Source organism: Egretta garzetta, unplaced genomic scaffold (assembly GCF_000687185.1).
Source record: "Egretta garzetta isolate BGI_Z169 unplaced genomic scaffold, ASM68718v1 scaffold659, whole genome shotgun sequence".
NCBI lineage: Eukaryota > Metazoa > Chordata > Aves > Pelecaniformes > Ardeidae > Egretta > Egretta garzetta.
Window position 1 is genome coordinate 189,052 of NW_009260683.1, and position 25,461 is coordinate 214,512.

Below are 25,461 nucleotides of genomic sequence, written 5' to 3' on the forward strand. Positions count from 1 at the left end.
ACATTTAACATCTGATCTACAAGTAGAAAATTATAAAAAAATAGTTTCTACTCAAGCAATCCAAAATAGTTTAAGCTTTTGCCCAAGTAGCTGAATTAAGCGGTCCATAAAATAAAAGTATTTGATCTATTATACAGTAAATTACAGTAAAATATACTATTATGATATAGTTAATTGAGTTAATTCCACTTCTGGGCTGGAACAAGAACCTTGAGGGCAGTTCTGGTTCATCTGAAGGAAACCCCAGTCTCCAGGCTGGATCCTGGAACAGCAAGATACTCTACACAACTTAAGTTGGCTCAATGGAGGATAGACTATCAAAACGTTGTTCTCCATTCTCCCTTGAGCAAAATGACCTAACTGTAAATTGTGTTGCTTATAAACTAGGTGGTTGAAGTCTCTAGGGCACAGGCCTGTAGAAGACAAACAGTATCTATAAAATTAAGTCCCATTCAGCTAGCTGAAAATTTTACAAGATTGGACTACTTGGAAAATATTTTTATGACTTTTTCCTGAACAAAGTTTGAATTATTGGCGTAACAAGAAGGAAAAAAAATCACAGAAATTGGTTGAGAATAAAGCTACAATACTCTAGACATAACCTCACAATAATGTAAATAGAACATCAATATTCAAAATGGAAATAAAGTTAAACCAAATGCAAACTATATAGTAAAATGTCTGTCTTTTTGAAGATGAAGCCTAAAATTAGGTCTTCATTAAGAAAGCATACTTTGACCTGACACTTCCATAGGTACGCCACACATATGTAAACATCTTCAGCAACTAATCTAGAACTGTGTATTTAACGTGTAGCATATTTCTTCAGATTATAGCTCTTCTCTAGCCAAAAACTCCCTCAAATTACTATGTAGATAACAAAATATCTTTTATTGACAATAATTAACCAGCCCTATTAGCTTGGACATAATAAACTTGGTCATTTTATCAATCCAATACAAATTTAGTTTCCCCATTAACTCCAGTTTCAGGTATTATCATAAAATGATACAGATACACACTAACAAAAAAAATCACTTCAATATACCCATTATACAGACTGAATATACAACTTTGTATATTAAAATATGTGATAGGTATGAATAAAATTTATATCGTTTTAAGTTCTTCTTTTCCTCAAGAGTTTGAACATGCTAGATGTAAATATGCTCGCTTTTCTTCCCCACTGTGGAGTAGAAACTGAGTTACAATAAATAAATGAAGCACTGCTTTTTTTTCCCATTCCCCCAGATTTCTTGGCTTCCTGATCCTGCTAAAAATTGATGTTTTGATTGTTTCAAGCTTCAAGTTAGTATGGAATTTCTTTAGAAACTTATACCATTAAGTACTGCAAAACAAAAAAAAAGGTATGTGTACTTTATACTGCATGTTTACTTGAGTTATAGGTGAAACATACCTACAACAGGGGCAGAGGATAATATACCTATCCATGTCAGATTTAAATGACATCTAATAAAAATCAATAAGCTTCAGAACATTCAGGAAGCAAATGATGGTGCAGAAGCCAAATTACACTGTTTTCCACAATTCTATCAACCAGATGATTTTAATCAGTGAAGATATTTTTAGAAAATTGAGTTCTTGACTTCTTGACATTTCAGATCACAATAAAGTTAACATCAAATCAGATGAGATAAATTACAATGATGAATGTTCAAACAATATGACCTGTGCCTGACTTTCAGATGCTGTTCGCTTGAGCAGCCTGATTTGGTCCAGTTCTGAATGCCCCATTGAATTCTGAGTTAGAGACTGCACTGGGTCAGTTATGTTGTATCTGCCAGGCTGATAAAAACCGTAATACTCTATCCTCTTTTCCCCTGAGTTTTCCAGCACTTTTAGTTTCTGCCTGAAGTGAATTATTTTACAGGTTAAGAACAGGATCACTGCACAAGCCAGAATGAAAAAGGCTAGTAAAATGTCAAAAGCCTGATTCAGCTTTTCGACCTGTTGTGTACAAAGTAGGGATGTTTTTAATGATACAGGAATAGCATCTGTTGGAAATAAACCTTTTTCCTCTATGGTTCTGTTAGTAGGTATAATCTGTGCTGGTATTTGCACCGGCAACGTTGATAATACCGTAGTTGCCTGTGGTGGAATTTCAGCAGCATTCTCTTCATAGGGCAATGGGTTAGCAGATGTAGCTGTAGTGCCTTCCCAGAAAGCAACGTATCGAGTTCCTGCATTGACAAACTGTTCAAACACGTTGTGCCTGTTTCCCTTATGCCACGCCACCAGCAAAGTGGTAGTGCTGTGATGGACACCTACCGATCCTAGACTCAAGGCTGCGTCTGGGCTGGCAGTAGGGCTACTGCAGTTTGCAAACTGAGTCCACCTAATGTAATGCAAAGGCCTACCACGCATGCTCAGGGGATTCTGACAATGAATTTTTACAGAAATAGGAGATGACGCAAGCCAATTAAGTAACCCAAGCATTTTGCAGCTGCAGTTCCAAGGATTGTAATTTACCTGTAGATGAGTTAAAGACACTAAGGGCTTGAGCACTTCAGGCTGTAACTCTGTAATATTATTAAATGCTAAACTGAGTATTTTAAGTGACTGTCCCATTTTTTCAAAGGTACCATCACCGATACTGGTTATTTTATTTCTGTCTAGCTGCAGATACATTACATTGCTCAATAAAGTAAAAGTACTGGAATTTATATTTTCTAATTCATTGTAACTTAAGATTAACTGGCTAAGGTTGTTTAATCCAAAAAATCCATTTACAGCAATACATTTTAGCTTTACATTTTTTAAAGACAGATATCTAAGCTTGTTAAGTCCTTTAAATGCAAAAGGATGTATTGATCCAATGGGATTATGAGACAAAGAAAGTCTTTCAAGATTTTTGAGCCTTCCAATAGCATTCGACGGCACAAGTGTTAAGTTGTTACCTTCAAGGAACAAATACGAAAGGTTTTCAAGGTGATGAAATGCTGAATCTGATATCCGTGAAATCTTATTATTGGCTAGGTTAAGTGTTTGGAGACTTAGCATTCCCAAGAAAGTCCCACTTCCAAGGACACTGAGACGATTTCTTTGGAGTGTTAAATATCTAACAGAAAGGAGATCACTAAATAATCCTCTGGGAACAAAAGCTATTTGATTATTCTGAAGGTATAAACAATGAAGATTGGAAAGACCTTCAAAGATTCCTGGATCCAGCCGTTTAATATTATTGTTATTTAGATGCAAGTAGCATAGTTTGCGGAGTTCCACAAAAGCTTTTGGGTGTACATATGAAATACTGGAGTTATCCATGTAGAGTGCAGCAAGCTTCTGAAGGCCTCTTAGTTCATGTGGAGTGACACGCGATATATTATTCCCGCTGAGGTACACAAGAATTGTCGTTTTTGGAAAGTTCCGCGGGATGCTTGAAAGCCCTAAATTACGACAGCTAACTTGTCTCCCTGTGCAGAGCTGGCAAGCAGCTGGACAGCCATGAGCCTCCTTCTGAAGCAGCAACCAAAGAAAACAATTAAGGATATACAGGAATGCTCCCGGGCAGGGTGGAGAACTTTGCAGGCCACACATATCCCTGTCTTTGGCCTTCTCACTCATCTCTGACTTTGCTAGTAAAGATAAAAAGAAGTTTATAAATATTATTAATTCGAAACTTTAAAGATTCTATGTTTACAGTCTTTTAAAATCTAAGCATTGCTTTCAAGGTAGGTATTTTATATATTCTCCTTTGATGCCAAATAAGCACTTCAAAAATGAAATTTACTAAGTTTAAGTTTGAACTAAACTGAAAACATTTTCAAAGTAAATGAACAATGAAACAAATGTACTGCCAGCCTAGCCAGAAAATATTTAATTGGTTGCAGCATAAAAGCGACTAAGCTGTGAAAATAAAAGCTTCTAGTAAATTCAAAATACCACTGCTTATTAACTATTTTTTATAGTTAAAATGACTAGGAAATGTTTCAATAGCATTCAAGTAGAAATGCCAACTGGAAACAAGTTTCTTTCTACTGGCAGCTCATTTACAATTTGAATTTTACTTTTATAAAGCTGAGATACATTCAAAATAAATAAAACCAATTCCTTACCCCAAATCTGAAGTTCATTATTTCTGTTATTTTGCCGTTTTGCAGTTCACTGGACTAAGTTACAAGCTGACCGACTATACTCATCTGTGAAAACTTTGTAAAGGCAGTATTGCCGTGTACTAGAACGCTCACATTTTGCCTCAGGATTTGCCACTGTTCACTCAGGAAACTAAGAAAGAAGTGGTTAAAGTCAGGTTGCCATGGATACAGGAAACCCTGGGACAGGAAGCCATTTTATCTGTGCTTCAGAAGTATTGTTGGAAAGGAAATCTCAATGATTTGTTTCTAGAAAACCAAGAACTATCTTAGTTTGTAACTGTCGCCATTTTGGTTTTTATAAACTACTGTTTTTTAACTAGGAGAGCCCAGAAGAGTTTTATCTAACTTAGGTTGAACATTTAGAATAAAGCATACCTATCTGTAACAGCAGTATTGCATTATCAGTAAATCCTTTATCTTTCAGCCCAAATCCAAAATGTTTTATTAAATCAGCAGCAACGCTTAACACTGTTCTCTCTGGTGGAAGCATTTTCTGTCTGCAGTGCCAAAATGCTTCCACCACACACACACACACTCCAGCAGCCCAGGAGAGAAGGAGAAGATGGAGGTCTGGAGGGCAGAGCCCCGGTAACTCCTGCAGACCCTGCCAGCAGTCCCAGGGAAGCCCAGGAAAACTGAGATATGAGAACCACATGATGTGGTACTAAATTGTTGTATTTCAGACTTGATCCAGGCACTTTGTTAAGCCTCACTTTTAAAGCCCATTCATCCACAGAGGACTATGTATATTCTGACAGCCACAACTTTGGTCCACAGCTTTTATTTCCTGCAGTGTCCCTTTGTGCAGACAAACACTTAGTGCAAACATGTGCGCTATAAATATCCCCCTCGCTTGAGTACCGGAGATTACATCCTCAGTTTATCCATCACAGACTAAATACCTGCAAAGTCCAGTCACATCATCAAAGGGGAAGAAGGGAAACAACAAAATGAGATGGTAAATTAGACATTAAGCCTACAAATAGCAACGTAACTACAAAATCACGATTTATGCTGTAATGAGACCTTCCACTCAGCAAAATGAACATGACAAAGCCCAGCAGTAGCCATAGCCAAGGAAGACACACAACAGCAGAAGAATCAGTACACTTCAGCCACAATGATCTCATACAGGAAGCACGAGTTCACTTAAGTGGTGAAAGATCACCCAAATATCTTTGTCTATAGTAATCCAAGCTGAAATGCATGAAGCACATGAGCAAAGGAAGCAGAATAGACAAGGACATGCTTCTGAAGAGGCTTTCTTCCGAATTCTGCCAAAAGAAACTTACATTTCTGAAGTTTTAAAAAAAAATGGTTTTGACCATATGTGGCTGGCTCTTTATGTTTGAAATCTGTAAAACATTCAATATCAAGAGACATACTCCTTCAATTTTTCAACTTGAGCTGGCCAAAACTACCTAGAGTTTAGCTAGGGGAATGCTTAAAAAAACCCCAAACCCCACACGAATTAACGACTTATAATTCTAACAGAGTCAATACCTCTTACAATACCTACCCTAAAGTAAGAAATCAATAGGACATACCTCTTACAATATCTAGTCTAAAGTAAGAAATCAGAAGGACCAGTAAAATTGGTCCATGGGACACTTTAGACAAAGCCTGTATCAGTCACAACCCAGAATTTGAACTGCATTTGGTTCTTTTTTCTGAGACCATTAAACCAATAGGAAAACTAATTGTTCTTTAGATTCAACTATTGATTTTCACATCCTAACTTTTCACAGTATTTAATGTAATCGTTGATATAAAGGAAAGTAAAATAAAATGGCATGTCATTTCCTTAAAGGGAAAACACTGCATAGTTTTGAACAGTTCCCATGATGATTAGGGAAGTATCCCGGATACGGGAGACAGAACAGGAAGAGTAATTGAAAAAGATTATCCGGGTCAAATAGAGTCACGTGAGGGGAAAAACAGACTGACCAAAAATGAAAAATTACTTTGAACAGGAAATGATCTCCTACCTAGGCTTCACTATCCATAGCCTATTTATGATGATATTTACTTGGATAAAGAAATCGTTGCAAATTATTTCTTTCAAGATGTGCTGTGTGAAACAACCCCACAGGGCTAGAAGAAACAGGTCCCAATCTAAAAAAAAAAGTTTTAAAAGACAAATGCTAATAGATCTCCTTTTTTGCAAAATGCCAGAATTAACTTATCTAGAAAGACTGAAGGAATTGTTGAAGCTCTATGATATATCAGATAGAATGGGAATTTAGAGAAAGCAATAGAGCAGTGGCCAGGTGAATGAAAGCTGGTGCCCAGTAAGTGGCTTAATGTCTCTGTGGTTTTGTACTAAAGGTACCTTATCAATATTCATAAAAATTTTGCTCAAACCCTAGCTGCCACTGTGGTTCTGAGCACATTGCTGACCTTCCTGATTCTCAGATCCCACGTACAAAATGAGGACAAAAATCTTAATCCAGGTCATGGCTCCTTTCAATTTGCACTAGGAAATCTGGAGAAAATCCTGTCTTGCACTTTGTAAATACAGCACCTGGAGGCCTGCAGATCCAATTGGATTGTAATTTCCAGGTATTGCTTCATTAACAGCACACACTGTTAAAGTATCTAAGAGCAGTAACTGTTAAGAACGAGAGGCAAAATAACATGACACATAGCTGGTAACATTTTGGAGAAAAACATTAAAAAAGCTGGGATACACATAATAACTTGTATCAGCTTTCTCAAACTAGCTTGTACTTAAACAATAAAATTCATTACTAGTTGAAAACTGCAAGGAAAACACTTAAACAGGGAAAGCCCAAACATTTCAAACAAGGTTAAGCAGCTCCAATAGTGGTATAATATTTTATTCACTGCAAATTTTGCCCTCCAGTGACAGAAATACCAGGTTTATATCTGAATACAGCTTCATGTGGCAACAGAGAAAATTTTTTTTGAATCCTGCACTGAATTTTATCTTTAATATGCTAACATGAATAAAGTTACTAATGTCAGTGCTTTCTAACATATTAAAATCTAGTTGAACAATGACTCTTTGTCAATACCAGCATGAAGTCTGAGCAGCAACAATTTGTCAAGTTGTGCATAAAATGGCAGGTCAAAGTATTTGGAAGAACTTAAAAGCACTGCACCCAGTGTAGCCTTTCCAAACCACTTCTATTTTCTCAGTGATCTATGTTAGATTAAAGCCAATATAATTCAGGTTATGAGTATTAGTTAGCATAAAACAGTCATCCAACTCCAACTTACGTATAGCAGAAAAACATTCAACAAGTTCAAAACCAGAATCTAAAGTCACCCATCTTTAAAACGTATCAAAGCCAATTTTTGAAGAGGGATTTCATTCTCATGATCACCACAAAATTATGTTAAAGTTCACAAAACAGAAGAAAACCAATTTTTAGCACTACAGTTATTCTTCTGGGCTTTTAAGAGCAAAAGTATCTGTTGCCCTCCCACTGTGTATTTAGCAAGTACCTCCTCTTGCAGGTCTTCCTTCCTTCAGCTTTTATTCTCCACAGGTCGGCTGTGATACCACTTTCTTGTTTTGTTTTCAAATACTTACTACCTTCTGCCCATGTAATTCTCCAGATACGATCGCAAGTCAGAGTAATGCAGCTACTAACCTACTGCTTGGGTAGCACACACATAAACATTTAATCTCATTTCCTCTACCTACATCCAGTAACACCCGCTGTGGACACCTTATTGAAGTTAACTTATCAGACCTCAACCCCCTTTTTTGTTATTCTCATCATCATTCAGATTATCTCAAAATTTCTGATTATCTCAAATATTGCAGATGCCTCATAGTATTTCATATTCCTGCTTAAGTAAAAATCTTGATTTGCTGCTTCAGTTACTGAAATTTTCTCTTTTCCACGGAGTGCTAGTCCACTCTTGTAATAGCAACAGTGATAGTTACAAAGGGGAGACACAGGCACAGAAACTGTAATACCAAATTAATAACCTAGCAAAAACGTACCTGTTTAATAAACCCACAGTACTAAACATTTGTATATTTAAACATCCATCACAAAATCTATTTCAAAATTATGAAGCTGTCTTTGTAACTTCCTTTTTAACTTTGGGATTTATTATTTTTTGATTAGATTATCAAGCATATTTTGTAACATGCTGAGAAACAGCATAAAAAGTTAAAACGATATAATTGTTTTTCCCTTTGAGGATAAGAAAGTAAGTTTCCCTTCTATAAATCTTGTTTGGCTTTAGACTCTAGTAAAAAAATATGACAGAAAGCTCTTATGAAACGAAGAGCTCACTTTGAGAAATTGTTAAGAGTATATTTCTCACCTAGTAGTAAATAATTATTGCACCAGTGAACTGCCTTTGTCACGCAAACTGGCAAAAAAAAAAAAGTCTTCCGTGGAGTGAGTGGTAAGTCTGTGAACAAAACAATACCATAAAGAAGACTGGCCATCAACGAAATATGATATCCTGAGAATAACTGTATTTATAGTTTTAGCCTTTATTATTTGCTGCAATATTTAGTAAACTGTTCAAACTATAATACTCAATATGAATGCAGTTCAAACGAAAAGGTTTGAAGAACTCAAAGCAAGTTCCCAAATTTCAACCAGAATAACAAATTCAACTTCCAGAAATTGATTCAAAACTAAATCCAATTGTACAGCTTTCAGCAGCATACTGCCTGCTAGTTTAGGAGACAGGGTGGGCATGCACTTGGCATTAGCTTCTAAAAATTTTTCAAAAAGTGAAAACATAAACAATTAGTGCATCTCCTGAAAACTACTACAGAGAATACCCACATGCAAAATACAAAAGCTATTTCTTCCTTAAAAATACAAACATTCTTTACACTAGGCAATTCCTTAATATAAAAACCTGAAGTTTTATTTCAAGCTCTCACTTTCTTATTATATCGTTTGAATAAGAAATGTTAATTTTTATGACAATACTTATTTGCAGAAGTTCTTGTAGCGTCATGGGTTTGTGATGTTAACCACTTTTGGTATCTTATCATAAAGGCCTGCCACTGTTTAGAAAAGTCATCAAAAATCTCAGCTACTCTCACACAATCTCAAAGTTCACAGAGTATAGGGCAGAGAGATAAGTAGGTGTACCAAAAGAGCTCAGAACAATCTCAGGTGGAAAAACAGCTGCAAATCTGTGTCAGTTTGTTTTTAACATTTGTTAGAATCTTGTGATTTTTACACATTTTTAATAATATGCTATACTTTAGTCACTGCTTATTCAGTAACTAATTTGAAACATGTAAACCACACATTACAAAGGACAAAAAGTTTGAAGAAATCAATTTAGTCCATTATCATCTTTTGCTGTCTTTTATATAATTAAAATGTTCAATTTTAGGAGAGGTTATATTTACAAGAGTTTTAAGAAAGACTCTTGAAATTGTCCTGGTTTTGACTGGGTTAGAGTTAATTTTCTCCCCAGTAGCTGGCACAGCGCTGTGGTTTGGATTTAGTACGAGAATAATGCTGGTAACACGCTGATGTTTTAGCTGTTGCTGAGCAGGGCTTACACCAGTCAAGGACTTTTCAGCTTCCCCTGCTCTGCCAGAGGCACAAGGAGCTGGGAGGGGGCACAGCCAGGACAGCTGACCCCAACTGGCCACAGGGCTATTCCATATGGCATCATGCTCAGCATATAAACTGGGGGCAGGTGGCTGAGGGATGGGATGGGCACCTGTCAGCACGTGATGAGCAGTTGCATCACTTGTTTTTCCTAGGTTTTATTTCCCTCTCTGTCTCCCCCATTCCACCCTGGGGGGAGGGTGAGTGAGCAGCTGTGTCGTGCTTATTTGCTGGCTGGGGTCAAACCACAACAGTACTTTTTGGCACCCAACATGGGGCATGAAGGGTTTGAGATTATAACAGATTAACCAGAGCTTATTAAGGAATTTGTATGTGTTAGCAGTTGCGGGTCATGATACTGATTCATCTGTTATCGATCTCTATCTGATCTGCACCATGCTCCCTTTTTTGCTGTACATGTTAAAGATTGATGTTAAGTTTTGTGGTTTGCTGTGCTCTGTGGTGGTTAGTGATGTTTTGCCTGGGAGATTTGTTATTAAAACACTGATCTTGAGCTTTATCTGGTATTTAAGTTTCGTACTGAAGGCATTAATGTACTTCAGTACCACCTCGTGGAGACAATTAGCAATTATACTTCTTCCTCTGAGAGGTTTTTCATGGAGGAAATACAGAATGGCACCTTCGCTACCTTCTTCTGTGATGTTTCCTCCTTCATTACAATAGCTTTTCAGTGTCTTGAAGATCCTTGGATAGTTAAGATCCATCTGTTGGTATTTCTTTGGAATATTGTTTTGGTTTTGTCTAAGATTTATAAGCAATGTAAGAATATCATCCAGAGATCAGCTATCAGGGTGTGTGGGACAGTATGGGCAAATGCCTAGGATGGTGAGTGCCGCCAGTGTTTGGAACTTCACCCCTTGTCCTGGTTTCTGCTGGGATAGAGTTAATTTTCTTCCTAGTAGCTGGCATAGTGCTGTGTTTTGGATTTTGTATGAGAAGAATGTTGATTCGGGGGGAGTTGGCTAGAGGGAGAGCTGCTTGGGGACGGGCTGGGCATCGTCAGACAGCAGGTGGTGAGCAATTGCATTGAGCATCACTTGTTCTGTATATTCTGGATATTCTCTTACCATTATTATTATTATTACTATTGTTATTCTTTTCCTCTGCTGTTTTATTAAACTGTCTTTATCTCAACCCATGGGTTTTACTTTTTTTTTTCCAATTCTATCCCCATCCAACTGAGGGAGGGGAGGAGTGAGCGAGTGGCTGTGTCGTGTTCAGCTGCCTGCTGGGTTAAACCACAACAGCCCTGAACAAGTGCAGAATCCTGAAAAATTAGTAGAATATTTGGAAAAAGTATGCTGTCACCTTGGCAATTCTAGGGAGACACAAATCACTGTAATGTGCTGGGGCCTGGCCCATGCCTACCAAGCCCTGTGCAACACTATTCAGTACCCTCAAGGGGAAGAGAAGGTCTCTGGATCTGATGACAAAACAACAGGCACTGCAGCTACTCCAACCCCCACAGCCACTCCAGCCCCTGTGACAGGCACTGCAGCTGAACCAGGGAACCAACCCGTGCTAGTGTCAGCCTTATACACAAGAAGAAATCTCGGAAGCAAAAGTCTGCTCATTTAGGAATGCATGATGGAAAAAGCCGGGCCATCACACAGTGAGGAGAGAAAGAACTTGCAAATGAGACAGAAACCACCAGACCCCTATCCCTGAGTGAGCTGCAAGATACGTGAAAATATTTCAGCCAAGATATGTGAAAAGATTTCAGCTGTGGTCCAGGCAAGTGCATTGTCACCTGGCTGCTCCCATGCTGGGATAACGGGGCCTGGAACTCGAGGGTAAGGAAGCCAAGCAACTGGGATCCCTTTCTAGGGAAGGGGGCATTGACAAAGAGTTTGCAAAAGGGGCAAAAGTCCTCTGGAGGCGACTCCTGTCAGGCATGAAGGAAAGACATCCCTTCAAGGAAGATGTCATATATCGCCCAGGCCAATGGACCACCGTGGAGAAAGTGGTTTCCTCCAGTACCTGAGGGAATTAGCCATCCTGGAGGTGATTTATAGTGACCCAAACAATGAGCAGTTACCAAAAGATCCAGATGGAGTCCGGTGCACACAACCCCTGTGGCAAGAGGTGGTATGGAGCGCACCAGCATCGTGTGCCAACAACAATTTCAAATGGGACCTTGAACAACGAAAAGCCATTGAACAAATTAAACAGGAGATAGCTCATACAGTAGCCTTTGGGCCAGTCCAAATATATGTTCTACACCACAGCCAGGGAGAATGGTCCTACCTGGAGCCTCTGGCAGAAAGCACCAGGGGAAGAGTCAATGCTGACGCCCATGATTTTGGAGTCAGGGATACAGAGGATCCGAAGCCGCTTACTCCAACTGAGAAAGAGTTATTAGCAGCATATGAAAGGTTTTTGAGCTGCTTCAGAAGTGATTGGTACTGAAGCACAGCTCCTCCTGGCACCCTGACTGCCAGTGATGGGCTGGATGTTCAAAGGGAGGGCCCCCTGTACATGCAACTGATCCAATGTGGAGTAAGTGGGTCACACTGATCACACAATGGGCTCCAGTAGGAAACTCCAATTGTCCAGGAATCTTGGAACTGATCATGGCCTGTCCAGAAGGTAAAGATTTTGGAATATTACCAGAGGTGATGCGTGCTGAGGAAGCCCCACTGTGTAATAAACTGTCCAAAAATGAGAAGCAATATGCCCTGTTCACTGATGTGTCCTGCAGCCTTGTAGGATTGGTGGTGGAAGGCTGCTATATGGAGTCCTATATGACAAGTTGTGGAAAGTGCTGAAGGAGAAGGTGAATCGAGTCAGTCTGCAGAGGTGAAAGCCATCCAGCTGGCTTTGGATACTGCTGACAGAAAAAAAAGGCCAGTGCTCTATCTCTATACTGACTCATGGATGGTGGCAAATGCCTTGTAGGCGTGGTTGCAGCAATGGAAGTAGAGTAACTGGCAGCGTAGAGGCAAAACCATCGGGGCTGCCTCACTGTGGCAAGATATTGCTGCCCGGGTAGAGAACTTAGTTGTAAAAGTGCATCACGTAGATGTTCACATACCCAAGAGCTGGGTCACTGAAGAACATCAAAACAACCAGCAGGTGGATCAGGCTGCTAAGATTGAAGTGGCTCAGGCGGATCTGGATTTGCAACATAAGGGTGAACTATTTCTAGCTTGGTGGGCCCATGACACCTCAGGCCTTCAAGGAAGGGATGCAACATACAGATGGCGGTGGACTTGGCCATGGACACTATTGCACAGGTTATCCATGAATGTGAAACATGTGCTGCACTGCAATCAAACAAGCCAAGCAGTTAAAGCCTCTTTGGTACGGAGGACGGTGGCTGAAATACAAATATGGGGAGGCCTGGCAGATTTGATTATATCACACTCCCACAAACCCACCGTGGCAAGCACTGTGTGCTCACCATGGTGGAAGCAACCACTGGATGGTGGAAACATATCCTGTGCCCCATGCCACCGCCCAGAACACTGTCCTGAGCCTTGAAAAGCAAGTCCTATGGCAACATGGCACCCCAGAAAGAACTGAGTCAGACAATGGGACTCATTTCCAAAACAACCTTATAGACAAATGGGCCAAAGAGCACGGCAGTGAGTGGGTCTATCACATCCCCAATCACGCACCAGCCTCTGGGAAAAGTGAATGCTACAATGGGCTGTTAAAGACTACACTGAGAGCAATGGGTCTTGGGACATTCAAACACTGGGATGCCTATTTAGCAAAGGTCACCTGGTTAGTCAATACCAGGACATCTGCCAGTTGAGCTGGCCCTGGCCAATCAAAACTTCTACATACTGTATAGGGGGATAAAGTACCTGTAAGTTCATGTAAAAAATATGCTGGGAAGACAGTCTGGGTAACTCCTGCCTTGGGCAAAGGCAAACCCTTTTGTGAGATGCTTTTGCTCAAGGACCTGGGTGTATTTGGTGGCCGACAGAAGAGAATGGGAAGTCTGATGTGTACTTCAAGGGGATTTGATTTTGGGTGAAAATGGGCAATGAACTGAATGGTATAATGTTAATTGCTATATAATACTGTATATCATCACTTTCATGGTTGCTATATGCCATATCAATGGTATCACAGTAAGAATCACCCAGATTAATGAAGAATGAACTTTGATGAAACTGAGCAAATGCAGCAGTGATGGAGCCAGAACTGGCTTCAGCATACAACAACCCAACACCACACACCATCTCTCCTGCCCTGAAAGACTGTTACGATAGATGGAGCCCAAAGTCATGGACTAAATGAACACAACAGACGTTTTAGAGGTATGACCCATAGACTAGGAATGATATCTGTGTCTGTATATAGCAAAAACCAGGGAAATTGGTGATTAATTGGAATGTATTGGAAAAGGTAGGACCTAGGCATGACATAGATGGTATAGAATAAAGGGTGGATGCTGTCCTGGTTTTGGGTGGATTAGAGTTAATTTTCTTCCTAGTGGCTGGCACAGTGCTGTGGTTTGGATTTAGCATGAGAAGAATGTTGATAACTCACTGATGGTTTAGTTGTTGCTGAGCAGGGCTTACACCAGTCAAAGACTTCAGCTTCCCCTGCTCTGCCAGGGTCACAGGAAGGTGGGAGGGGACACAGCCAGGACAGTTGACCCCAGCTGGCCACAGGGCTACTCCAGACCATAGGACATCATGCTCAGCATATAAAGTGGGGAGAGGTGGCTGGGGGGAGTGATTGCTGCTCAGGGACAGGCTGGGCATCTGTCAGCAGGTGATGAGCAGTTGCATCACTTGTTTTTCCTAGGTTTTATTTCCCTCTCTCTCTCTCCCCCCCCCATTTTCCTTTTCATTATTATTATTATTACTATTATTATTATTATTATTTTTATTTTATTTTATTTCAATTCTTAAAGTGTTCTTATTTCAACCCACGAGTTTTCTTACTTTTCCTCTTCTGATTCTCTCCCCCATCCCTCAGGATGGAGGAACCACAGTGAGCGAGTGGCTCTGTGGTGTGTGGTTGCTGACTAGGGCTAAACTACAACATTTACACAGACCACAAACAAGAGCAGGGTATGAGCAGCTATCAACCCCTTATGACTGCAGTTTGTTTTCTGCAGCAGTCCAGCTGCACTTAGTGACATAATCCCTTGCCATCACTTAGTACCTTTTCCCTTGTAAACAAGCCTTATGGGTCTTAGGGGAAATAATAATTTGTTCCTGACCAGTCCATATAAACAATTGGGTGTAGGAAAAAAATTAACAGATACTGTGAACAAGGAGAGTTTAAAGAGTGCATCCTCTTTCCAATGCTATGATGCGACATACAATTAAGGAGGTTGTGGTACTCTGTGTAACACTCTGAATGATGCAGACTCTGATACTCAAACTAAGACCAAAGCCACATTTTTCACTCATGTCATTAAAACTGCACTGTTACCTGGCAGGCAAACTAAACAAATCCAAGTCCAAACAGGGATGACAGCCACAAAAATCATACTTTAAAGAGGTCCCTTTAATACTAATAGTCTATTAGATGCATGGGTGAGCACATCTTTAACTAGAGGAACGAAAAAAAAAGGAGGGGAAGATTGGGAAATGGCTTCAGAGAACCATCTCCATAAAGAAAGGAGGATGTACAAGTTAGTTATGTAACAAATCCTGACCTTATAAATGAGGACATAACCATCCTGATGGAGAACATGACATTTTATTAGGCACTTTCCTGCCATTTCCTAACATTACATATAGACAACTTCATAAGAGAAAAATTAGATTTCTAACAACGTAACTTTAAAAAATGACAGAGGAAAAGCTTCTGTAATAACCTAATGATTTATAATTGCATACTGTAAGTACTTATACTCACAGAATGCCAATTATCTAATTGGCAGAACTCATACTGGCTGACATATCGGATTTGATACACAATGAGAAAAAGCAGACATTCATTTACATAACTACTAGAAATGCGCAGAGCAACCTGGTGAACCTCTTAAGCCCTTAACATTTTCCTCATACTAGATTTTCCAAACACATTTGACTCAAAGGGGAAAAATTAACAATGGCACCTGGAAATACTACTCATGTACCACAAATTAAAAAGGAAAAAGACAAGATCAATGAAAATGCTTTGTATGTCAAAGAAGAGTCCTCTACTTTGGAGCAGTACCACGCTACACTCGTAGGTCCACCAAGAATGAACCTATCCTCAAGCACCAAAGTTAGTGGACTGTTCTGGAAAGCACTGACTTTGAGTAAAAGCAAACTTGGCAACCTCCCACTCAAGAATGAGAGGCATAGCATTAACAACACTTACCAGCACAAGTGCTTAGTTTTCCACATGGTGTCAAATGCTATCCATGCTTACAGCTATGTACCACACCAAGCTAAGCTAATCATTGACATGGTATCTTTCCAAACTCTGTTTACATTTCCTGTTAGAGACTAAACTATTCCTATCATTCTTAAGCATTTTTCAGTATTGTTTGTGTTCTACCAAGACACACAGATAATAACTGGAGGAATAAAAAAGAAACCTACTTTGCTAAATAAATCATTAGAAGCTTTCAATATCCCCAAATAAGGATATTACAAAATACTGCAATGCTGACATTATACAAAACGACAAAAGCAGAGCAAGCAAGCTGATTATTTCCAGATATATAGATATAGATATAGGTACAAGAAGGGGAAGAGGTACAATTTTAGCAACTTTGGTCTCAGGAAATACAAAGAATGCAAGATGTGTATTTCAAAATGTAGCACCTGAGACAGTGGTGAGGGCCCACATCCTTTCCACAATGGCCTAAAGAAAAGTTAGGCTGCTGCTCCTGACCACGTTCACTAGGCACTACTTTGGGGACTAAGGGTACATCTCATAAAACCCAACTACATCTACTGTACTGTACTAGAAGAGTACTCTTGAAGCTGTAGGTTCACAAGGAAGCTGTTAAGATTGCAGACAAACTGGAATACGACTGAACTAGACCAGGAAATTTTGACATTTGTGAATGTACTCATCCACATTGCTGTCACCTCTCATGTCTCAAACCCTCGCTCAGATATGATTCTCCTCCATCAAACTCCAAGACTTCTGTGCTTTTCAAAAAAACCTCATTGTTCTAGCAATTGCATCTGTGCATACTTCTCTTGTGTGGTGAAATGGAAACACCTTTACTCCATCTAAACCTTGTTACTAGACCCTACTGTTACATACATCAGTTTAAAGGCAAAGGTCCTTAATTTATTTTATGAAGTACCGAGAACTTTTAATAAACAAATTAAAATGCACATGGATAGACATGAGTGGAAACAGGCAGTAAGAATACAAAATGTGGAAAATAATACAGACACATGTATCAGTCAGACACCAAAAAATGCTAACACTGGATGGCCAGACTCAGATAGCAAATGCAGATAATTAGGTAGTATGTAGTTTATGCAAAAACCCGAAGTAATACCAGGAAATTACTGTTAAATGAGAAGGTGTTGCAATGCACTAATCAGGAAAGCAGTAGTTATTGTTCTTTTTTTAATATGAACTTCTAAAGACTAACACAATGTGCAGCTGTGTGTAGGAAGATAAACAGGATGCTGGATCGAAGGACTATATGCATACATGGTAAAATGCAATGGTACTGTTGGCACTAAAGACACATCCTTGCTTGTCTCTCTGGATGATATTGCCTAGACAAGAAAGCTATAGTTTGGATAATAAACTGTCACTTTATAACCTGCTTAGTCCAACTAATTGTCCTGAGAAATACTGTGAACTACAACTGCTCTGCACTGATTCTCATCTTATCTGCTCTAAAATCCTTCATTTGCCACGCTGTCAAAGGTGCTATAGTTGAAATAGGAAATTAGTTTTGCCATGCTGGTTCTAAATGAAAAAGGATGGAAGCTTTAGCTTCCCACACAAAGTCCAAAGTCCACATATGTATAGTTATAAACATGACCACTAACTAGAAAAGTAGCTAAAAGCAATGAAGTAATACTACAGAGTTTAGAGAAAGAATAAAAGAGGTCAAACCTTTATATTTTCCCCAACATTTTATCCATAAAGCAACTCCGAGGCAAGAATGAGAATACATGTTACCTTCATTTTCTCCCCAGTACTTCTGTCTGCTCCCTCCCTTTCCTCTCTAAAATAACCTGATGCTCTTAGGACAGCTCCAGCTATAGGCTAGAGAAAGCAACTGGCAAAAAGAGCAAAATCCTCAGAAGTGCTAAGACACCGTGCAGATACCTGCTTTCCCTATAGCAAATCTTGAAAACCTGAGCTTGCTACTGGTATCACCCCTGACCATCGTACAGAGGAGCAAGGGGAGAAGCTCACCCTCAGCTTGGCCTTCCCAAGCAAGCCTGTCTCACAGCCATCCTCAGGAGACAAAATTCTGTTCTGTCTCTGCAGCTGAGAAATCTAACTGGCTTTGGATGTCCAAAGTAATATCTAATCAGGAACCTGGTTAGTGAGGTAGTCCAACAGTAAAAATTACTTAAGCTTTTCTTGAAAATATTGTTCATATGAATCAAAATATTTTGTTTAAATACTGTGTTACATTTAAACCAATTTTGCTTAAACTTTGCAAATGGATTTGCACAAGTTTGCTTTTGAAAAATTTTATTTTTAACACAAGTTTCAGATGCGAGATACAGCAAGCATATGTAATATAATCCCTATGAAATGGCAAAACCAGAGTGACTCACATTGTTCAGTCATAGAAGGAACAACCACTTGACAGAATCAATTTCACACATTCTGTCTGAAGGTATGTTTGGCCCTGGCAGTCTGTCATTTTTTGTAAAATTTTCGTAGCTTTGACATAAATATGTCCACTAAAGAGAGGCTTTTTATTTGAGAAGGAGCTTTCTAAAATGATGTGAGTATCTGAAAAATAAAGCTGTCACTTGCAGAAGGTTTTATTATGTTAAGGACTGCCAGAAATAATTGGCTCTTACAGCAGGAAATTTGGAGAAGCTGAAGGTAGTTCAAAATAACAGTTATCTAAAGCAATGCCTTTTTTCCTTCCTCTCTTTAAAACAAACTTCACAGGAAGACAGACACATAGTTCAGCACCTTACATTTTAGATAACACATCTTTAAGAACATTTTGAACATACTCATGAGTAATATAACATTGTTACATTTACAGGGAGGAGGGGGGAAGAAAAAAAGCTTTGTCTTAACGCAGCTGCTTGGTTCACCTTTGGCTAGATGTTTGTCCTGATGATTTGGTACAAGAAAGGAAAGGTTCTGTGCAAATTAAAAGCAATGAAGCAATTTTAAGCTTAACATGTAAGAATTCCCTGATTTCTTAGGTAGTGACTACATATTCTACAGCTTTACAGATACTAACATAGCTTTAGGATTTGTAAGCAACATCTAAATTCCCATTAGACAATACTTAAGACATTTCAGGAAATCAGGCAGACTAAATGCAAACTCATGCAGTCTTGTCTTCCTGACTTTCAGACAGACAAGAATAATCTGAAGGTAAGTATGGACTGAACTCTCACCTAAACATGTGCTATACATGAATTTTAGTGGTGACAATTTAGAACTCGGTGTGACACTACTCAGCATTTTCATTAAAACCTTTTCATTAAAACCTAGTGATGATGGCTAGAGAAAGGACAATAGTAAAAGCCACTTGATACAGAAATATACAGTGCAAAACCTGTTTCACAGTCTTTCACAGCAACTTCCATTTAATGTCATAAAGGGGAAAACCGGGATGAAAGTTCAGATCTACCCGCAACGGGGAAGAAAAACTCAACATTGTTCCCTGGAAGGGAATATGAACAAGCCAACTATAGCAACTTAATCACAGATAAGAGAAGCAGCTAGTTCGATATTAATACGACAATGGACAATAAAATATGCAGTGCTGTTTCCTCACTTTCACTAAATGACATTTTCCATGAAATAGAAGAAAGGTTACTATATTGCTATGAAGACAAATAAAAAGTTAATATAATATAGCATGAAAATTGTACCTTTTAAAGTTTCTCTTGGCAAAAAAGAGGCAATAAAACTACTTATATTGGAATGTTTATCTGCAGAATTGTGAAATACCTTAAAAACCATCCTAAGGGCCTTTGAAGCATTCTTATCTAAGGCATTGTACATTTGCTTACCTATTCAATGATGGCAGAAGTGAAAGCAATGCCAAAGCAGAAAGTTTTCTTCTTTCTGGCTGAGTGATGTTATCCATCCGATCAACCCACATTTCAATCATGTTACCAAGAATTTGGTCCAACTGCAATGGGAAGCAGAAAGTTCCTTTTCAGTTATGAGTACACGAGCATATTTAGAAAATAATTTATTTCAATTTTTTCTACCAACTGAATACATTATTCAATCTGGGAAAGACACCATACAGTTACGTGTACCTGACAGAAGCAGCAGGCAACAGGTATTTTTTTAATTTTCTGTGACAGAGCTTCCAAGTCCTGAACCCCCCCTCACCATTAAGTGTAGCCTAGAAGTTAGAAATGCATTTAATTCACGGACAGAGCACTGATTCAGAACAGTGTACTACTGAAACAGTTTTGCTCTAACAGTCTAATACATAGAAAGCATGTGAACTTACTCTCTTTTACCTTCACTGCTGACAGGAAAAAAAAAAAAAAAAAAAGAGACTTGTCTTTAACTGTTTGAAAACTGTATTACGCTTAAGGATAAGCAAATTACTAAATTTCACTTACTAAATTTCACTTAAAAACATAGTAGAACACCTGCAGCAAAAGAAAATCAGTAAAGTCATCAGTGAAACCGGAGCACACTGGCCCCAATACTCCTAGAAACTCACCAGAGGACAATTAGACCATTATCCCTGGTGCAAGACCCATCAAGATGGCACAAGGAAAGAAACTCTTACCCTGCAGTACCATTCATACTGAAGGGGTTTATATAGCTTGTTGTGGGATTCAGTGGAAAGAAAATTTGGAGATTGTCTAAAACTTCTAATGAGATGTTTTAAGGTAATTGTGGGAACATGTAAAACTTGTTTCAGGATGTTCAGGGGAAGGACCGAAGGAGGGGAAAGGGCCTCTTTCCAAGGTAGACTGGAGAAGAACAAGCATGGCAAACAGAGGGAAAAGTTCTTTCAGGTCAAAAGAATGCAAGACTTCCACATGCAATCCAGCTGACATACCAACACAAAAATCCTTACCTCCTGACCCAATTCACATGCCATCTGGCTCAAAAGCAATGAAAAAAAACTTGCATTTTGTAGTAGAACTCTACCCATTATCCCCAGATAAGTCGACATCACCACTGGATATCTCTGAAACAAAAGTAAACCAAACAAAAAGGTCTTAGTTTAATTAAAATATTTAATGTATACAGCAGAAATACATGGAAAATACTTGTGTGCATCCTTTATGTATTTTATTAAATTTGAAATTATAAATTGTAAATTAAGAGCCTCTAATAAAACAAGACTGAGCAAGTAACCATTACAAGAGTTTCTTGAGTCTTACAATAGGAAAACTAGGGCAATCTCGAAGTCATTTTCCTCCAAAGAGCCAAGACAACTTGTAAGGTGATACTACTTTAAATTTAAAAGCCTGCATCTTAAGGATTAGTATATTCTACTGATAAAAAATTACTTTCAAAGTTGATTATGATTTGGTTTTGGCTGGATAGAATTAATTTTCTTCATAGTAACTAGTATGGGACTATGTTTTGGATTTGTGCTGGGTACAGTGTTGATCACACAGGGATGTTTTAGCTATTGCTGAGCTGGGCTTTCACAGAGTCAAGACCTTTTCTGCTCCTCAACCCACCCCACCAGCAAGGAGGCTGGGGGTGCACAAGAAGTTGGGGAGGGCACAGCTGGGACAGCTGTCCCCAGCTGACAAAAGAGGTATCCCACACCCTATGACATCATGCTCAGCAATAAAAGCTGGGGAAGAAGAAGGAAGAGAGGACATTTGGAGTGATGGCGTTTTTCTTCCCAAGTCACCGTTAGGCGTGATGGAGCCCTGCTTCCCTGGGGATGGCTGAACACCTGCCTGCCCATGGGAAGGACTGAATGAATTCCTTGCTTTGCTTTGCTTGCATGCGTGGCTTTTGCTTTCCCTATTAAAATGTCTTCATCTCAACCCACAAGTTTTCTCACTTTTACTCTTCTGATTCTCTCCCCCATCCCACCGTGCGGGAGTGAGCGAGCAGCTGCGTGGGGCTGAGTTGCCTGCTGGGGTTAAACCACAACAGGTTCAAAATTACTGTTTACAGTTTTAGTAACATTAAGAAGTGCTTAGTATTTCTGAAGTTGATGTTAACTTGTTTCACTGAGAGAAACTACAACACATCTGCCAGTAACCAATTTGCAAGTGTCTCAAAATTAACTGGATACACTCATTAGTTTATTATCTTTTGTTATTACCTTTAATTTTAAAAGAAGCTACTGATTTCTTTGTATTAAATTCAGCATCTAATGATGTAACAGTAAGTATTTTGTAGAATTGCCTACTTGGAAAAAAAAATGCCAACATTTACCTGAAAATGTTAATACCTTTTTGAATAGGCAACGATGAATTTATTAGTCTTAAACCATTTTAATAATCCACTCTCCTGCTTTGTGTCCTCTTAAACTGCAAACTGTTCAAACAAACTGTCTTTTTTGTGGCCTGTACAGCAAAAAGTACACTGCTAAGTTATATTACTTGGCTTAATCTTGGAAATATCTTATTTAACTCAATAATAATGGGATCCAGATATTTATATCTGAAAGACTTCAACTCTGAAAAAAGCAAAGGTCTTGATCAAAAATGTCAAAAGCATAGCGAATTCCACCCACTGATTCAGCTGCTTAAAGTATTTTTTTCTCCTGCTAGTACTTACTGCAAGGTTCAACAGAGTCAAAGCATATTGGATTTTATTTCTTTATCCAACATGGAAATTTGTTGGAAGCAAAGAGAGAGAAAAGGGCAAACTTAAGATATCTAAGCAAGCAAAATCTTAAAGCCTCTTCTATCTCACAGAAAGCATTGTCACATCCTTCAGCTCTTCATATTAGATATGCCAATAATACAAAGAAGGTAAAGTCAATTTTCTCCTTGTCCAGTTTGTTTCTTCTCTTGTGCAGGGACACTTAAAAGGAGTAGTACAAGTGTTTTTAAAAAAAAACCCAAACCCCTCCAATGGATCTAACTAAGCAGAGTCATAGCACTTTATCAGTGTTGATAGAGAAGGAACAGCAGAGTTAAATTTGTGTTATTTTATTAAGAGAAACACTAACTGACAAAATAAGTGATGGATGTGTTGTTTCAACACTCACACTGCTATGTTACTTTTACAGACTTAAAATAGCTGTCAAAGATGCTCTTAAAACAAACAAACAAAAGGAACATCAATATGAGAAAATTGGGCCAGATAATGGAAGGTACCTACCTGTTCAAAAGGAAAAGTAGACAGTAGTTAAAAAAGTAACTCTTACCTCCCCATCTATAATCCCCCTGAATATTGATGGCAGAAGGGGTTGAAACATTTGAGGACCCAAAACAGGGTTTACTTTTAGGACATTTTCCACAACCTTAAGAAGAAAAGCAAATGAGACAATCGGTAAAGTACGTTTAAAAATCTTAATTGAAGCTTTAAAACTACATATACCGGTCTACATATAAAGTCCTGGTAGGATGTTTACCATTAAAACCCAGGAAACCCCAGGATTGCTGAAAGTATATTCCAGCAAAGTACCCTGCAAACCTGATCTGCATAATGGATCTGATAAACACTGACATGCCAAGTAAAACCCACCTAGCCAAGTACTTCCTCATCAGCCTCCTCCTAGCCCTGGCAGAGATGATGAGGTGAGCTGGAAGGCTGGACATTGACAGAGCTCCTGGAAAAGCAGCTTGATGAGGTGGGTTGGCAGGGAGGAGTATCAGCAGTTTAAGGTTTATTTCCATACCTTTGTCCTGTCACTTTTTTGAAGAACCATTGATTAGGACTGTCCTGGTTTCAGCTGGGGTAGAGTTAATTTTCTTCCTAGTAGCTAGCATAGTGCTGTGTTTTGGATTTAGCATAAGAAGAATACTGATAACACGCTGATGTTTTAGTTGTTGTTAAGTAGTGCCTAGAGTAGTCAAGGACTACAAGACTTTTTTTTTTTTAAGCTTCCCCTGCGCTGCCAGGTGCACAAGAATCTGGGAGGGGGCACAGCCAGGACAGCTGACCCCAACTGGCCCAAGGGCTACTCCAGACCATATGAAGTCATGCTCAGTATATAAACTGGGGGGACCTGGCCAGGGTCCCCTGCTCAGGGAGTGGTTGGGCATTGGTCAGTAGGTGGTGAGCAATTGCATTGTTCATCACTTGTTTTGTATACTCTGTATATTCTATTATTATTACTATTAGTCTTCTCCTCTACTGTTTATTAAACTGTCTTTATGTCAACCCATGGGTTTTTATCTTTTTTTTTTCTGATTCTCTCTCCCATCCCACTGGGGGAGGGGGACGCAGAGTGAGTGAGCAGTTGTGTGGTTTTCAGCAGCCTGCTGGGCTAAACCAGAACAAGGACCTACCATCTCTCTGCAGGTGATCAAGTAACAAGTAGTGCTCTCAGATGTGCTATTCTCAGTACCCTACTCTGGTTCCCAATTTTTACATTCTTTTCCATGTAACTTCTCAACAACCCTGTTGCAGGAGCTGTTCCCTAAAGTAGTTTTTTTCCCTGTATTGTTCAGGGTTTCTTTCACCCAGCTGTTTGGGCTCTCCCCTTGTAACGAGATGGAGAGGGGAAGAGGCTGTGAGAATAATGGGCTGAATACCTGTTCACTCCTATGGGTAGCAAGGACAGAGACCAGACACCTATACACTGATGTGTATAAAGCATTTAAAGGTACCATAAAGGTACCTCCCTTAAGCACTTCTCAGTCTCCACCTACTTTCAGTGCAGAGGGACTTCCACAAAGAACTACTCTCCTGTGCTCTTGTCCAGTCTCCCCTACATCTTTTTCACTTTTTCAAACCTTGTTCCTGCTAGCTTCACTTGATGCCCTCTGTTTCTTGCCTTGAGAGAGATGTTAAGCAGTTGACCCCTTTCAATGCCTCTCAATTTTGTAGACCTTTAATATACTATTATATGGAGGTGAACACAAATTTTTTCGCACCCATCTTTTCTACGTATGGGAAGTTTTGGCTAACTCATTTGTTGCTTGTACAGAGTCTTTTCAAACCTTTTGTTGTCTAAGATAATCAGAAAATCAAGCCACATCAAGCCTCAACAATCTTGCGATAGGTCTTATCAGTCCAAATTAGTGTTTTTCAACCTTATCCACTTATTTACTGTTCTAATGTCTATTTTCAATTCAAGCAAAGCTGTTTGTAAGAAAATATTTCAGAGAACACTCCAGGGTGTTTCTGTTCCTATTATTTATCTTAGAGTTTTTGTTTAACAAGTCAGCGTAGTGACACCTGACAAAACATTTTCCTTTTTGTAAAAATACTTACAGGGACTACAGCTCAGTTATCCCTCTGGAAGCAAGCAGGCATACTAGGAAGGTGTTCCAAGTATACTGGACAAACCTTGTGGCCAATGCAAGGCCACACTGGGAGCCAAGTTGATAAACAATACTATATTATAGAATCATAGAATCACAGAATGGTTGAGGTTGGAAGGCACCTTAAAGATTACTGAGTTCCAACCCCCCTGCCTGCCATGGGGGGATACACCTTCCACTAGACCAGGTTGCTCAAAGCTCCATCCAACCTAGTGTTGAAGAATTCCAGGGAGGGGGCATCCACAACTTCTCTGGGCAACCTGTTCCAGTGCCTCA

At 39.2% G+C, this 25,461-nt stretch overlaps 2 protein-coding genes across 3 annotated transcripts in view; both read right to left on the minus strand.

Moving 5' to 3' along the window:
• The window catches only part of IPO11 (importin 11), a 106,516-nt gene that overhangs the window by 16,953 nt on the left and 64,102 nt on the right, over positions 1-25,461 (minus strand). Inside the window, 3 exon segments of the mRNA XM_009645807.2 lie at positions 19,813-19,934; positions 20,850-20,963; positions 23,121-23,216. Of these exon segments, the coding sequence (XP_009644102.1) occupies positions 19,813-19,934; positions 20,850-20,963; positions 23,121-23,216 (332 nt within the window).
• Positions 91-19,899, minus strand: LRRC70 (leucine rich repeat containing 70). 2 transcript variants are annotated; one of them, XM_035901199.1, is made up of 3 exons: positions 19,813-19,899; positions 4,077-8,513; positions 91-3,596 (listed from the first exon to the last, which is right to left on the minus strand). In XM_035901199.1, the coding sequence occupies exon 3, from the start codon at positions 3,583-3,585 to the stop codon at positions 1,660-1,662; it is 1,926 nt and encodes a 641-aa protein (XP_035757092.1). In that variant the 5' UTR covers positions 3,586-3,596; positions 4,077-8,513; positions 19,813-19,899; the 3' UTR covers positions 91-1,659. The 2 variants fall into 2 exon arrangements, with proteins under 2 accessions (XP_035757092.1, XP_035757093.1); XM_035901200.1 differs by lacking the exon at positions 4,077-8,513 and having other exon boundaries at positions 19,813-19,888.